Source organism: Gymnoscopelus braueri (genome assembly GCF_963280865.1).
Source record: "Gymnoscopelus braueri genome assembly, chromosome: 2".
Lineage (NCBI taxonomy): Eukaryota > Metazoa > Chordata > Actinopteri > Myctophiformes > Myctophidae > Gymnoscopelus > Gymnoscopelus braueri.
This window is the reverse complement of record NC_137604.1, coordinates 34,960,570-34,977,184: the sequence shown is the minus strand read 5'-3', so window position 1 is coordinate 34,977,184 and position 16,615 is coordinate 34,960,570. Positions and strand designations below refer to the sequence as shown.

The 16,615-nt window shown below is 41.2% G+C and overlaps 1 protein-coding gene across 1 annotated transcript; it reads left to right on the top strand.

Annotated features, from left to right (window-relative positions):
- Positions 1-5,749: 5,749 nt before the first annotated feature.
- On the top strand, positions 5,750-15,999 carry LOC308099845 (germ cell-specific gene 1-like protein; the record flags this gene model as incomplete). Its single annotated transcript, XM_080448664.1, has 5 exons — positions 5,750-6,038; positions 9,426-9,473; positions 12,359-12,511; positions 13,386-13,497; positions 15,714-15,999. The coding sequence occupies 5 exons, from the start codon at positions 5,750-5,752 to the stop codon at positions 15,997-15,999; spliced, it is 888 nt and encodes a 295-aa protein (XP_080304790.1).
- Positions 16,000-16,615: the final 616 nt, after the last annotated feature.

The window sequence follows — 16,615 nt, the reverse complement described above, 5'->3', positions numbered from 1 at the left end:
TTCCTTGATAACAAGTGTACAGCGGAAAAGGAAAAGTCCTGATATCGTTAGAGTGAATGTGTTTACACAATGTGTCTTCATGCTGCCAGTTCCCAAAAACCTTCTAAGAAAACAACCTACTCCTAAACAGTCTTTTTCTCATCCACTACCAATCCATGTCATAAAATCACACTCACACATCACACACACTGAAAGCTTATTTCAGAGAAGAGAACCCAGACAGTATGTACAGTATTCGAGGATCAGTGAATGGCAGATTGTAAAGACTAATCCCTCAGGCCTATCTGTTGAGAGATACTCTTAGCAGCTTTAAGCGGAAGTTGGCAGTGAAAAACAAATGAAGTCCGTCTACCAAGTGCTTAGGCCTTACAATGCTGCACTCTGAAGGCAGATATGCCCCATCAGGGCAAAATAGCAAAGTGCAATGCCATGACATTTAATCTTGTGACATGGATATTCCTGCACCAAAACGACTTTTTGGTCCATTTGTCAATAGATTTGTTCGTTATATCTGGGAAAATAATCATCCTGCTATGTTCATATTAATCTGTTGTGTTTCTATGCATAGTACATGTCCATTTGGCTCATGTCATGTGAAAGATTGATATATAGAAGAGCAAATAAATGTCGTCTCTTGCCTGTCAATTTGTTTTCTTTCTTTATTTTTAATTTTTTTTGCAACTTTATTTTACAGTTTTTATGTTACATACACGTATATACACGTACAAATGTATAGCATTTTATATTCTTTCTTTCTTCAAAGGTCATTCATTGATGACGCTTCTTTCCTCGTGAATCCCGAGCTTAGGCAAAGCTGTAAGGAAATGTGCCATCTTATTATCTACTATCAAATCCTAACGGATCAGATAGATCAGTCTATCAGCTGAATCTGGCAGAAGGCCACGATAAATTATATAAGAATTCTACCGTACAGCATATATGCAATATGTCATTCTGTCGTTACATAACAATGACATAAAACATTTTGATAGATGAAATGCACGCTAGTAGCATAGCATTATCATACTATTTCTGAGATTTTAAACAGTTCAGTTTGGAATAATGTTTTGGAGGAAATATGTCGTTTGGCGGATTGCAGTGTTATCTTACAAAATATGGTAAGGAACAAAGATTATAAAATGTTCCCATTCTTGCTTATCATTACAACATAACTGAAAATCAACAATATGTAAATTTGGTATGGGTTTTGGGCATCTTCCAAACTGAAAATAAATAGTTTCTTTATTATTCTTTCAGTGGGCCTATTTGCTGAACTTTATTCCTCTTCAACAAGCAGTGAAAGGATGTTTTGCCTAACAGGGAAGCATCAACAACAGAAATCTTTCTATATATATAGATTGGCTAATGGGAGGGCGGGGCGGGCGGGCGGACTACGGCCATGTCACTCTGAAATCACCATAAACAACCCCAATACGCCCATATATAGGCAGGACCACGGCCACCTCACTCTCACTCGGCCACCTTACTCTGGCCCATATATATTTCATTTTTATTCATAGGTAAGAAAAGTATACTAATCCAATAATCCAATGATGCCAAGTTATCTAGCCTATCATGTATTTAAAAATAGACAACTACTAGTAAAAATGTATCATAATAATAGATTTCACAGAAATAAAAGGATTGCAGTCAACTTCAGACCTTTAATTGACAAAACACTAAGAGACTTGTTGACATGTTGGATCTATTGTGTCTACACACTCATGAGTAACCTGACTCACGACACACATTTTGTTTCCGGAGGGAGGGGGGTTTACCAGGCTAACTCATGAGATGGTCTATCACCAATCACCATCTGATAGACCAGATTCAACACCTTATGAAGCTTTTAGAGAAGTGTAAATCAGTGTTGTTGTGATTATGGTACAATTAGAATATTTTTTGATTCAGTATCTTGGCCACTCAAAGCTCCCATATTTGTTGTGATGTTAATAGGTACCCTTGGTTCTGTAAAAACATTGTACTATACAAAATTGTACAAAAATATATATACTGTAAATTTTACACCACGTGTGTGTGTGTGTGTGTGTGTGTGTGTGTGTGTGTGTGCGTGTGTGTGTGTGCGTACGTGTGTGTGTGGGTGTGTGTGTGTGTGTGTGTGTGTGTGTGTGTGTGTGTGTGTGTGTGTGTGACTGTGTGTGTGTGTGTGTGTGTGTGTGTGTGTGTGTGTGTGTGTGTGTGTGTGTGTGTGTGTGTGACTGTGTGTGTGTGTGTGTGTGTGTGTGTGTGTGTGTGTGTGTGTGTGTGTGTGTGTGTGTGTGCGTGTGTGTGTGTGTGTGTCTGCGTGCACACTCATTGTGTGTGTGTGTGTGTGTGTGTGTGTGTGTGTGTGTGTGTGTGTGCGTACGTACGTGCGTGTGTGTGTGTGTGTGTGTGTATGTGTGTGTGTCTGTGTGTGTGTGTGTGTGTGTGTGTGTGTGTGTGTGTGTGTGTGTGTGTGTGTGTGTGTGTGTGTGTGTGTGTGTGTGTGTGTGTGTGTGTGTATTTGCTACTATTAGGGGTATTTTCGTGGGGAGCCTTGGCCTAATTTGTCCGTCACATTGGTAGCCCATATGCTGTTGATCCTCAAGGGGTGAAGATAAAGTAGCCTACACTGCCTGAGGAACCAGAGATAGCAGGGTTATTTGGCAATGTGTCATCACTCTAGGGTTCGAAACACGTTTGCTCTGGCTGGCGAACGTTTTGTATAGCCTATTTAACATAATAGTAAGACAAACTGTATAGCATTGAAAATGTCATTGAATTTCAGCACTTTATAAAGGACAGCTAACTAAGGATAGTTAACATTAAGAGCATTAATAGAGTGATCCTGAGTGGGCTTAAAAACTGAATTATTTTTTCAATCGGTTTGTTCTGAGCAGGACCAACATTTGAACTCTCTGTTCTTCCACACCAACATAAGTTTTGTACTTTTATGCAGGGTAGCAACCACCCTGCTTCACAGTCATAGCCTACTGCAGTTACACACATTCACACAAGCACAGTCTTATACTGTCTGCCACACAGCAGCTCCACTGCTGGAACAGTTAAACCTGCAATCTGAAACTTTAATGTCCTACCTGGGATTCGAACCCCGGCCCCCCTCGCCAGTGCCAAAATGTCGTTTTGAATAAACCAACTAACCACTGCAGTTGTGTTAGTTATATTGTGTTAACATAATCTATCATAGAGATTGGTCAAAATAACATTATTAACAAAATAAGTTATGGCTTGCGGCCTTAATATTTGCAAAGTGGTCCAAAACACATTATTATTTATGTGCCATGCTCTGTTAACACAGGATAACACACGCACGCACGCGCACACGCACACACACACACACACACACACACACACACACACACACACACACACACACACACACACACACACACACACACACAGTGTCACACAGTGCTCTAGGAGTTGAAGTCTAACTCTGGATAATTATATCCCGATATAACCCTCTTTAGAATACAGCAGACTCAGAGTGACCTTGGCTTACATGCAAACTCAGCAGCATGTGTACCATGAATTGTACATTAACATACTGTACCACGAACGCACCTCCCATGTCCGACAAACATAATACCTTCCAGCTTCCATTGGGTCATCGTGAACAGCATATAGGGCGTAGCAGTGGCGGCCATTTTGTGGTGCCACAGATAGAAAACCCATAAATTTTTTTCCATAGAGATTTCTTTGTATCCCTTTTTGATTACTTACAGTATACTGAGCTATTCAGATCTGTATTGGTTACTTCACTTGTTTATGTTATTGTCTCAGCCATGCCGGATGGCCCAAGGCCGTACGGCCTAAGGCCAGAGACTATGTTTTCGCCCCTGTCCATCCGTCCGTGTGTGTGACTGTGTGTACGTGTCTCCGGCACCGTTGGACCAATTGGCGTGAAACTTTGCATGCACACTCCCAGTAGGCCAAGGAAGAACCTCTGCTCCAAGGAAAACACAAGGCAATACATTAATGTATAGAAATAGCCATCTAGGATCGTAGGTAAACCAAGAACCTATCATCAGTCTAAACAGATTAATATATTAAAAAAAACAATAATCTGTACATTGAAACTATACACACGTCTACAAATTAAGTTCAACTGCCTACGCCGACGGATAGCTCTTTTAACTCTTTTCCAACAGTTATGACAGTTGGAAAATGTTTCAATGACAAATTCCCAGAATACCGTCATGGTTAAAGGAGTAGTTCACCCCAAAAATGTCTTACCTTCTATCAATTACACACCCCATGAAGCCTTGAATTCATGGAGATTTTTTTAGTTTTTTTTTGCATTCCTAAGCCAATAATTCAATGACCAGGTCATCGTCAGTAGGAGCAGACACGTGCACACATAGAGATCATCGCACAGACACGTGCACACATAGAGATCATCGCACAGGCACATGCATAGATTTAAAAACAACTTTAAATTCACACCTCAACAAAGTTAACAAAGGCTGCCAACCGCCGGTTGTCACACCAGCATGAATTAGGATGAAAAATAGGAATGAATGAGCCTAGATGCAAATCAATTGTCCATTGTGTGACCTGTAGTCTAGGTGTTAAGCGACGTGCGCGTCACATCATTAAAATAGAGTGCAACCACATACCAAATCAGCATTGCAACACTGCCTATCTCCAGACCGTGAATGAAGCATTTGAATGCAGCATGCAGGGCCAAAAGTGCCCTTTTAGCCCCTGCCCCTCTAACATTCTCTGCCAACACTGTCTCACCCCCAAAAGTTTTATTGTGACTTATTGACCAAACCACATCAACATGTGACTTGAAGGGGGGGATAAGGCACACGTTGACTTTTTGGGACTTCCGCACTCGGTTTGTTGGACCGAAAACGGTCCACGGGAGGCCCCGCCGAGCGAGCTTAGGCGAGCGAGTAGCCGTGCCGAATATGTTCCGAAGCCGTCCGAGTCATGTCCCTATAGGCCAAGGACAGAATCCTAAATGATATATTCCCCAAAAGACAACATGTGACTTTTTTGCCCCCCTTCAAGTCACATGTTGACGTTTGGTATAAAGTCACAATATGACTTTTGGGGGTGAGACAGGACAGTGAGGAAACTATTACAGGAGACTCCACCGCCCGCCAGTCATCAAATTAATGGCTTAGGAATGCATTAAAACAAAGAAATCTCCATGAATTCAATGCTTCATGGGGTGTGTAATTGATAGAAAATAAGTATTTTTTTGGGGTGAACTACTCCTTTAAATTCACTCATCTGCTTGTTTTTCTCTTCATAATCATAATCATAACTGAGGACAGGACATTAAAAAGACTATTCAGGGCCCATGGTCACTGGCTCTCTCTCAAGTTATAAATCACGCCTTCCCTTCGTCAGTGCGAGGGTAAAAAGAGGGAGAGGGAGTAGATCGCCTAGCTATCACACGCAAATCCAACACTTGATGCCAGCACCATTAAATCCTTTCACAGCGCGACACTCAGGCTGGACGACGTGTGGATTCACAGCACCTCGTGTGTGAAAGACAGAGCGAGACTTGCGATGGATGGATGGCTCACATGAAGTTCGGCTGTGGAGTCTTTCTGAAGCCGTCACCTCAATGGAGATATTGGGAGCCTTCGGAGGAGTGCATCCAAATTGATTTTTTAAGCCACCCTAGGAATTTGATTTTGATTTATTTTTGTTTTTAATTGGTTTATTGTGTTGTTACACCTGTCGCATCCATGAATGTTTTGGTGAACCTTTCTCATCAGAGACAATTATGAAGACAAATCGCACATGCAGGGCGCTCATCTCGCTTGGTCTGAATTTCTTCGCTCTCTTCTTCGCCATAACCGCGTTCCTAACGTCGCACTGGTGCGTGGGCACACAGAGAGTTCCCAAGCCGGCCTGCAGCAAGCTGCGGACGCACCGCTGCTTGGACTACGGAGTGAACGAAACGGACCCCAACAAAGTGGTGTACAGCTGGGAGACGGGGGACGACCGCTTCCTATTCCGCCAGTTCCACACCGGGATCTGGATAACATGTTCGGAGAATATCTACGATGAAAGTAAGAAGATGTTCATTAAAAGCTCTCTGTTTGTGCAGGTGTTAAGCCGTGCCTGCGTGCGTGTGTCTGTGAACCTCTCTCTCTCTGTGTGTGGGTGTGTGTGTGTGTGTCTGTGACACACACACACACTGGGTTGCCATGTCCGCTTATTATAAGCGACTTTGGGCTTGTTTTTCTATTTAAACCAGTGGTTCTCAAACATTTTCATGTCAACTTGTCAAGGACCCCCAAATAAATATGTATTTGTCCCCTTTTAACTCTATGATTTGTCCACAGCCCCCCCCCCCATCATTTTGTGTTAGGGTTAGTGTCACAAGATTTGTGATTGATTGAATACTTTATTAGCAGTTTGCAGAAAAGTACAGTTCAATACAAAAACAGCTGTTTTAAGGAAAAACTCATTAAGACCCCTGTTACATAATCGTTATTAACTCAAGCTCTCTCATCTCACCCCAAGTGTGTGGTCACAGGCAGCCACTTGAAGAGACAAAGATTTGATTAAATTGACCTCATCAAAGCCCTAGACTTGGCAAACTGGAAACTTCATATTACTGAGCCTTCTAGTGCACGTTTACCCTTAAAGCCATTTGTTGAACTAGCACACCTGACACCTTACACACAAAATACCATCAAATACACACTGACCTCAACCAGAGAGGGATCACCATTGTACAAGTCCAACAAAAAGAAGCGAGATTGCACTTGCATCTTACCATTTTACAGGATAAGATAATTTTTTTCTTTTTTTGAAAATAGCAGATCTACAAGCTCACAAAGCGCTTGTAGATCTACTAGTTTCAAATAGCTGTAGCCTAGTCGCTTCTTTTGGGCTTGTTTTCATAGACCTGGTTGCTAATTTCTCTCGCAGAATCTGGCTAAGCTATAAACATTGGTGTCACATCAGTTCAGTGCTACAGTAAAGTGTGTGTGTGTGTGTGTGTGTGTGTGTGTGTGTGTGTGTGTGTGTGTGTGTGTGTGTGTGTGTGTGTGTGTGTGTGTGTGTGTGTGTGTGTGTGTGTGTGTGTGTGTGTGCGCGCGCGCGTGTGCGTGTGTGTGGGCGAGCGCGCTCAGCTTGGATAAAAATGAACACTGCTTGTAGCCTATTTTTGGAGCCTCAGCCTACTATGCTACTGTAGGCGGATACAGGATAGGTTAGCACTATAGGGACATCTGGGCCCCTCCATGTAAAATTGGCTATTTTGTCCAAAATGTAAAAAAAAAGTATATGTGTAAAGTATATGTTATGTGAACATGCACGGTACATAATTTTCAGACTTAATTGTATCCTTCAACTTCTTGTTTATGCCCCAAAATGACTGGCTATATAGGTTTTGTAGCAATTGTAGAAATATGTTCTCATCATGTATACTTTACTTTTACTAAAAAACATTTTCCAAATATTTTAAGGTTTTTAAATAGCCAATTTAACACCGAAGTGCCCACTCTTCCTTGGTGCCCACCTATCCTGTTACCAGGTAGGTTATTGTCCACTAAATGGTGGTGAGGGGTTTGCAAGTGGCAGTAATGACGAGGTAAAGCCTGAACATCCTGGCAAGATAAAGTTCTGCCTCTGCAATCATTGGCTGTCACTAGCTCTGGTCCATAGCGTTAGAAGGAGTTCTCCTTAACTAACGCTATGGACCAGAGCTACAGTCACCACATTTGGAAAAGACATGCATGATGGTGTGAATGCATAATAGCCCATAGAACACAGTAGCCTCTCTCTCTCTCTCTCTCTCTCTCTCTCTCTCTCTCTCTCTCTCTCTCTCTCTCTCTCTCTCTCTCTCTCTCTCTCTCTCTCTCTCTCTCTCTCTCTCTCTCTCTTTCTCTTTCTCTCTCTTTCTCTCTCTCTCTGGCACTCTCTCTTTCTCTCTCTCTCTGTGTGTGTGTGTGTGTGTGTGTGTGTGTGTGTGTGTGTGTGTGTGTGTGTGTGTGTGTGTGTGTGTGTGTGTGTGATTCTACATTTTACAAAAAGGTAAGTGGTAGTGGTAAGTATTGTAGTGTTTTTTTGTGGGTGAACTACAAAAGCATATAGGGTGAGTAAAATGGTAAGATGCAAGTGTAATATCGCTTCTTTTTGTTGGACTTTTACAATGGTGATCCCTCTCTATGAGTGGTTGATGTCAGTGTGTATTTGATGGTATTTTGTGCGTAAGGTGTCAGGTGTGCTAGTTCAACAAATGGCTTTAAGTGTCAACATGTGCGCTAAAAGGCTCAGTAATATGAAGTTTCCAGTTTGCCAAGTTTAGGTCTTTGATGAGGTCAATTTAATCAAATCTCTGTCTCTTCAAGTGGCTGCATGTGACCACATGGGGGTGAGATGAGAGAGCTTGAGTTAATAACGATTATGTAACAGGGGTCTTAATGAGTTTTTCCTTAAAACAGCTGTTGCCACATTCTGTCTACCTGATTAAAGTGTACCATTTACAGCAAATCCAGCTGCACATCCTCCACTGGACAGATGACAGAAATAGTGGCTCATGTGATGTCTGCACGCAGGGGAAGAAAGGGTCAGAGCTCAAAGGTCATTGCATCCTGTCCCAATGAACTGACAAAGTCTCATACCATTTAAGCACTACCAGGAGGCTGATTTTAGCTTTTTGATATTACTCCTACAGATTTTGTCCAAACATCACGCAAATCGGTATACATTATCTCTATAGTCATGTGATCTATTTTTCATATTCCATCCTGATTGGCTAAAGTTTGTAGAGTCGTTCGCCTTGAACAAAATGCCTCAAATCATGAACGCAGCATCTGATTGCCGTTAAAGGCAGAGGAAGAAATGCCACCCTTTTCACATTGGCCTATTATAGCGCCACCAGGAGGACGATTTTTGCAAAATAAATGTTTTATTATACTCCTACACATTTAGTCTAAACATCACGCAAATCGGTACACATTATGTCTATTGTCTAATAGTCATGTGATCAAGATGGATGTGTCCGATTTTTTATTGTCCATGATTGGCTAAGATTGGCATCTAAAGTTTGCAGGAGTGGCTTGTTTTGTTTTGAACAAAATACCTCAAATCAATGACGCTGTCCGATTGCAAACACAAAGCTATGTTCTACACTCCCACAAATCAACATATTGTGTAACTTCATCAACATTAATCCCTCAACTTCTACAGATTCCACTCACCTCTATAATGACCGAATTCCGAACATTGCTGGCCCACAATAGCCTACCAGACCTGGCGGAGACCTGTGCTCCGAGTAGCACTTTTTTTTTCTTCAGGCCCTTGTATTAGTACTTGTTCCACCTAACCTTTTGAACTGACATTTCTTTTGATGCACAGATTACCATAATATTGCTGAGCTGTGACACCAATGACTAATATCCTGCATTGCGTTGTGACTCTTTTTGTTTTTGCTGCCATTACAGGTGAAAAATGCCAAAGCTTCATTGATTTGGTTTCTGAATCAGAGAAAGGTGAGTGATTCAGGACATTTTCCTATGCATATTATCATACCACAATATCAATCATTCTGTCTCCTTTCGTTTATAGTCATAGGCACACGTTTTGTTCTAAGCTTTTTTTTTTGCATTTAAGAGGTTAACAATCTTTATCATGAGTTATTTCATCTGAGAAAGAAGTTATACTTTAACTGTTATCCAGTATTAAGACGGTAACTCCTAAAGCCTCTGTGGCTTTACGTTTATCTATTAAAAGCCAATGACAGTATTATAACATTTTTGTGCAAATGCACAGGATCCTCGATGAGTAATAATCACATTGAGTTGAACCTCATGAATGAACAGGGAGGGTCCACATTTGTTTTATGAAATCAATTGCTTGTGTTTAAGCATACAAAATCAAATGATGACATCATCTGTAGCTTTGGAACTTTGAATATTATAACACTTTTAAAAGACCCTACAGCATTTTTTATGCATTTGTTATTAAATGGTGAATAATGCATGTCTCAATAAAGACAAACAACAATATGAAACAATAAAGCCAATCCAGCATGATACTGAAAAATACAAATCTCTATTTGTATTATGTTTATTTTATTTGTTTGTAACGGCAATATCACAAACCAAACTGTAGCTGTGAAAAACATTGCAATAACTTGTAAGACAATCATCTTAATACAAAAAAGTTGTGGATGACAACATAAATTAGATGTTGTCATCCATTGAATAGTTTGAAAACACTGACTTTGTCTGGGCTGCCATTGCTATGTTTTCAAATCAACATTCCAGTTTCACATTTCCAACTACGAAGGGGCACTCACTGGAGCACAAATCTCCACCAGGAATCACACCCTACCTCCCTCCATCGTTGTGTCTGTGTGGTGCATGTGATGACATTGTTTTGGTGTTGTGCAAAGTAACAGGGCAATGGGGGAATAGCTATGATAAAGGATGCTGATCTTTAATGCCTTGTGTCAATTATGTTTGTACAGGGCCAGACTGGGAACACGAATCAGGGCGGGAATGTAAATGATAGCGCCCCCCATGTCTGTCTAAATGGTCATTAACATAAGCATGTAGTTAGAGCATGCAGCCAAAGTGCAGCCGATCAGTCAGTCTATGAAAGTAATTATGCAAACGAAATTTTAAACATTGCACAGAGGCTGACCCGACGGGATCAATCAAATTATTTGTGAAAACAGGCCACACATTTTGAGAAGCCGATTAATAGCCTATCGATATGAAATATGAAAAATCATTATGATGCAACATCGATATAAGCCTAGCAAAAAGTGTGTTTTGAAGAAAATTCTAAATGACAGGAAATCTGACTAGGTGGAAATGGGTGTGGCATGAATCAAGGAATCCAAGGAGAATTTTATTTTGAATCTATGACCTATAGTTCAAGACTTATTAGGGCAAATGTTTTTTTTTTAAATAAATCAATAAAATGGGCTGTTAAACTGTAGCACCACCATCAGGACAATTTGAACATTTGTAATGATTGAGTTCCTTGGCCTACTGGCAGCATGCCATCATCAATTTGACACTGATCAGTGTGGTAGTTTGCGAGATTAGCCACAGACACTCACATAATAGGGAACAAGAACTCAGACACATGCAGCCAGACGCCTTCAGCATTAAGTTTAGCAGTGTCAGTTGTGTTGCCATGGTCTCAAGGGAAATATTGCAGCGGATGGCAATGCGTATTTCCTGGCAATGAAGTGTCAGCATGGATTAATAGCAAGAGGGAATGAGGAGCGAGATGGGCGAGGATGCAATGTCTGACCTGTCATGTAGCCAGATAACGTCTTTCTTGATTCATTGGAAAGCTCAATAAGATTTGGAGAAGCCTCTCACCGCAAATTGCCAACATCAATTGAATTTAAGGGTCGTGCCAGTCAGAGGGCGTGTCATCATCAACCCCTTGTATCTGACACAAGCAACACTGAGATGTCACATTAACTCTAGAAAATTGACTGAATCACATCCGTTTCAACACGGACGTCGCATGAGAATGAGTCCGAGTTAGATACACACTGCCTGAGTCACCACCTGCTATGAAAAACATATTGCAAATGAACAGAAGTGCGACATTGAAATGTGCACAATTTAAATGTGGTTTTAACAAACATGTACAGTAGGCTGCGTATCAACTCATTACTTATGTACATCCTGATATACATTTTTGACATTTAGCTTATTTTATCCAGAGCAACTTACAATGATTGAGCAGGTAGTGCATGGCGGTATTATACAGGGGAACTTGTACAATACAACCTGTCATTTACAGGACAGTGACTCTACCCACTGGGTCTACTTGCCACCCAAAGCAATGGTCACACCTGGAAACAGCAATACACATTAGATTTTAGGCATTTGGCAGAGCAAGTGGCTCACGAGAGCGGCTGCTTGGGTAGCGGAAAGGTTCCTGGTTCAATTCCCGGCTCGCCCTGAGTTAGAGTCGAAGTGCCCTTGAGCAAGAGACTGAAACCCTATAACTGCTCCCTATGAGCAGGTTTGTGCCTTACATGGTTTCCTTCAGTGTGTGAATGCGTGAGTGGCTGTGCACCCTTTGCCATTTGAAGTCATGTATTTAGAGGGTAAGTCTTTATACAAAAGAGTCTTCACTGTTCAACACACCCATTCCCGTCTCATTGTTCATTCACTTACTGAACTGGAGAGCCAGACCCCCATAAAACAACCACTTGAATGAACTGTAGGTTGCCTATATAAGCCATAAAACACTAAGTAGTGCTATTTAATACACAATATAAAGTGTGTGTGTGTGTGTGTGTGTGTGCGTGTGTGCGTGTGCGCGTGCGCGTGCACGTGCGTGTACGTGTACGTGTGTGTTTATGTTTGTGTGCGCTCGTGCGTGTGTGTGTGTTTTGCAGGATACCTGTGGCTCTTAGTGGTCTCTGAGATAACGTACATAGTTCTTCTGGTGGTGGGGTTCAGCCTCATGTGTCTGGAGCTGGCTCACTCCAGCAATGTCATTGACAGGCTGAAGCTCAACGCCTTTGCTGCCATCTTCACTGTGCTCTCAGGTAAGCTTAATCTATACTCCATTGCATGATGGTGTTGCTTTCCAAAAAGATGCAAACATGTTGCATCATAAATTAGGATGTAGTCGTGATTCGGTTGGTTATTACATTTATTTGAGATTTTTAGTGTTCTGCATGAAATACATGCAGAAGTGTAATGGGCTCTGCACTTTTGGTGACAGTATTGGTTCCAGTGTGTCAGGAAAAGCTCCATCAAACCCATAAATGTAATAGAATAGAGAAGTAATATAATCCAAATAAATTCCAAATAATAGACACCCCACCATTGGCCACTCAGGCTGAACTTGCAAACAGATTGCAACTGGTTTTCTCTCCACATTCTTCTATGGGAAACACTTTGAATTAAAGGGGATATTAATTTAGCAAATCTTCCAAAAATAATACTGGAATGCTTTCATACTGAAAAGCCTTAGGCGATTTTGAGGGGATTCATAAAGCTGTAAACATTGGTGTCACTTCAGTTCAGTGCTGAGTGTGTGCGTGTGTGTGTGTGTGTGTGTGTGTGTGTGTGTGTGTGTGTGTGTGTGTGTGTGTGTGTGTGTGTGTGTGTGTGTGTGTGTGTGTGTGTGTGTGTGTGTGTGTGTGCGTGCGTGCGTGCGTGCGTGCGTGCGTGCGTGCGTGGGTGCGTGGGTGGGTGCGTGTGCGCGAGCATATGTGATTCTGTCTGCTGAACAACAAAAATGAAATGTACTGTATGATCTGTTCTCTGATGAGTCACATTCTGCTTTGCTTTTGTGTACTGCTCCAAGTCTTATTTGTCCTGTTATTTTACCAATGTTTCGGTCTTAGGACCTTTTTTGACATAACATTGTATTATCACGCAACCAGGCAATTATTCCCATCCATGTATTTGCAGGTCTGGTGGGCATGGTGGCTCATATGATGTACTCACATGTATTCCAAGCCACTGTCAGTCTGGGACCGCCTGAGTGGAGACCCTACTATTGGGACTATGGCTGGTCCTTCTGGTATGGTATTTTGTGTTGTTAGTAATTTTGTATGCTAGATAGGAATGACACTGTGCATACAGTATTTAGACTGTTCAGTTCTCTCCTTTAACAAAACCATTACTTCATTATACTGTATGCATTCATTTTATCATAGGGATTGTCAGATTGTCTAGGCCAGAGGTGCATAAACCTTTTCACCAATGACCCAGAAATACTGCTTGTTAATGACCCAATTAGTTGTTTGATTGCTGACAATAGACATGTTTTTAAAGGTAGGGTAAGTGATTTGTGTTGGTTAAAATAATTGTTAAATAGCTCTATATTCTGATAGTACTCATTGCTATAGAGTGTTTGTTCAGTAAAATGAGTCTCCTTGTCTCTCCACCTCTTTATAAAACAGAAAATGCATTTTCGTTTCAGTTTCAGTTTCATTTCCAATTTTATCCAATCAGGATAGAGAACTCAATCAGGATACAGATTAAACAAGTGAAATTGGAAGTGATGACACTAAGAAATGAGCATGCAAAATTGGAACTGGAACACTTTACAAATTAAGCTTAAAAATGGGTACTTTCTCCTGATTGGCTGAGATTTTGACACCTACCGAAAAATGTATTTTCTGTTTATTAAAGAGCTGGAGAGACAGAGGGACTCCTGTTACTGAACAAACACTCTATAGCAATGATTACTATCAGAATATAGTATTTTTACCTTTTAACAAAATACTTTTTGTTTTAACCAAAAAATATCACTTACCCTACCTTACTCATTCACTGCCACTGACGTAAAAAACGTAATTTGTCCCGTTTACCAATCCTGCCACTGACGTAAAAAACGTAATTTTAATTTTTTTCAAATTTGACCCAAAGACCAAGGAGATATGATTGTTTAAAGATCTAGACTCCCATCCACTTCCTTGTTAACTTAAAACTTAAAAATTCTGTATCTCGGCTCCTGAGTACTTTTGTTTTTCAATGAAAAATCTCTGGCAGTGGGCAAACGCGGCCAGCAATAATTGTGGCAGTGAATGAAAGGGTTAAAGTTGCCAATTAATAACAAAAAGTTGTCAAACACGATTCCACAAACCAAAAGATTTCTCCCACTTTTGATTTGTGTCCTACAGTTTGCAGGCTGCTATGTTTCTGCTTTTTTTTTTCTTTCTTCATCTTCCTTGGATAATAGTAAATGTCCAAGGGGGATCGACCAGGACCTCCGTCTCTCATGGACTAATCCACATTAACCACTTAAAACCTATGTACTTTGTTGACCGGTGTCCCCCAGGGCTCTATCGTTGGCCCCCTAATTTTCTCCCTCTATAAATCCCTTTGCAGATATACGAGCTCACTGCGAGTCATGTTGCGGCGCCTCGAGAGTTTGACGTTCTGCTATTTTCACCAAATGTTCACCTGTTATGACATGCCCAGAATAGGAATGCTAGTGTTCATGTGATTAACCACATGAACGCGTAAGACATACAATAAGTGCAAAATGGCCACCGTTTCAATGTGGTCAATAGACTGTTATCTGACATCTACAATAGCTCTGTGATTTCTGCTCACGCTCACGCCACCATCGCCATCTCTAATGAAAACAGCCCATATACGTACGTAGCTCTCATGTTATGGGGGGATTAGGCTTTGGTGTTCAAAGCCCTGATACGGATGTGATTGAAATTGCATAACAGGATAATATTTCACCCCTTGAGAATGTGTACACAACTGAATGTAAAAACAAAAGTAATTGAAAAACAAAAAGTTAAACAATTTGTGCGCATTTCAAGAGTAAAAAGAACACAAGATGAAATGATTGCAACTGATGTTTGCATCATGTGACCCGGTCCACTGCGCTGGAACACAGGGACACAAACTGATTGACATTAATCTCTGTAAAGCTGTGCTTCTACGGTACTATTTCTACACAGTGACAAAAGTGTCTACAGCAACATGTCAAGACATCAATTGGATCATGTCCTTGTGCGTGTGCTCACAGTTTTTCATTATAAAAGCAGAATTTAACAGCTTTAACCACTTTCGTTCTGAAATCTTCAAAAATTTGCTTTTGTTTCATAAATTTGCACACACAAAAATCGGAATGTATTTTGTACAACAAAGTACTTCATAAACAGAAGAGCTTAAGTGGTTAACCCCATGTCAGGCAGTGGAGAGTCACCTCTTTGTACTGATTTTACAAATGATTAAGTGACTTTTTTACTCCTTTCTCTCTCCCTCTCTCAGCATGGCCTGGCTATCCTTCACCTGTTGTATGAGTGCATCGGTCACCACCCTTAACTCTTATACCAAAACCGTTATTGAGTTCAGAAACAAACGTAAGACCTTCGAGCAGAGCATCCGGGGAGAGCATGCCAGGGAGGCCTTTGGGCATCTCCGGAAACAGTCTGTAAAGACGGTGGATGTGGCTAGCCAGACCCCGACCCCCGACAGTGTTAGAAAAACACCCATACCTGCTGCCTCCCTGGATGCGGGTGACAGCCCAAGGTCTTTGGGGGAAGAGCAGTGCTGAACAGGATAGACTACTACTACAGAATGGTGGGGGTGAGGATGGGGGCTTCAGCTGGATGTGTGAAATCACTTCTGGCCATCAGTGATCTGTGTTCAGCTGGGACAAATGCCTCAGGGGATTTCCAACACAGCCTTAATTGAAAACAGGAAATCTCCTCCCTGTGGGGTTGCTGTTATAGCTGGACAGCCCAAGTAATTGAGAGCTGGGACTGTGGACTGGAGTCTAATCTGTGGATCGGTGGGTCAGTGTGACACACTGTTACATACTGTAAGGACGTAATGTGTATACATGTAAATATGTATTGAGGATCTATTGCATGCATAAAAGCCTTATAAAAATCATGTCATGTCATTATTTCCTGCAATGCATTTATGAACAGCTAAAAAACATAGTATTTGCAGTGTATTCTGTGCCTATGTGTATTACTTGCATAATATACATGTGAAGCTGTAAATACATTGTGCGTGGAGTAAGTGTTCTGTACTTTTGTACACAAAATGGTATGTAGGATCATGCATTATTTATATATATATTTTTGATGGACTCCGGGACTGGCCTACAGTAATGACTGACTGACTGACTGACTGACTGACTGACTGACTGACTCACTGACTGA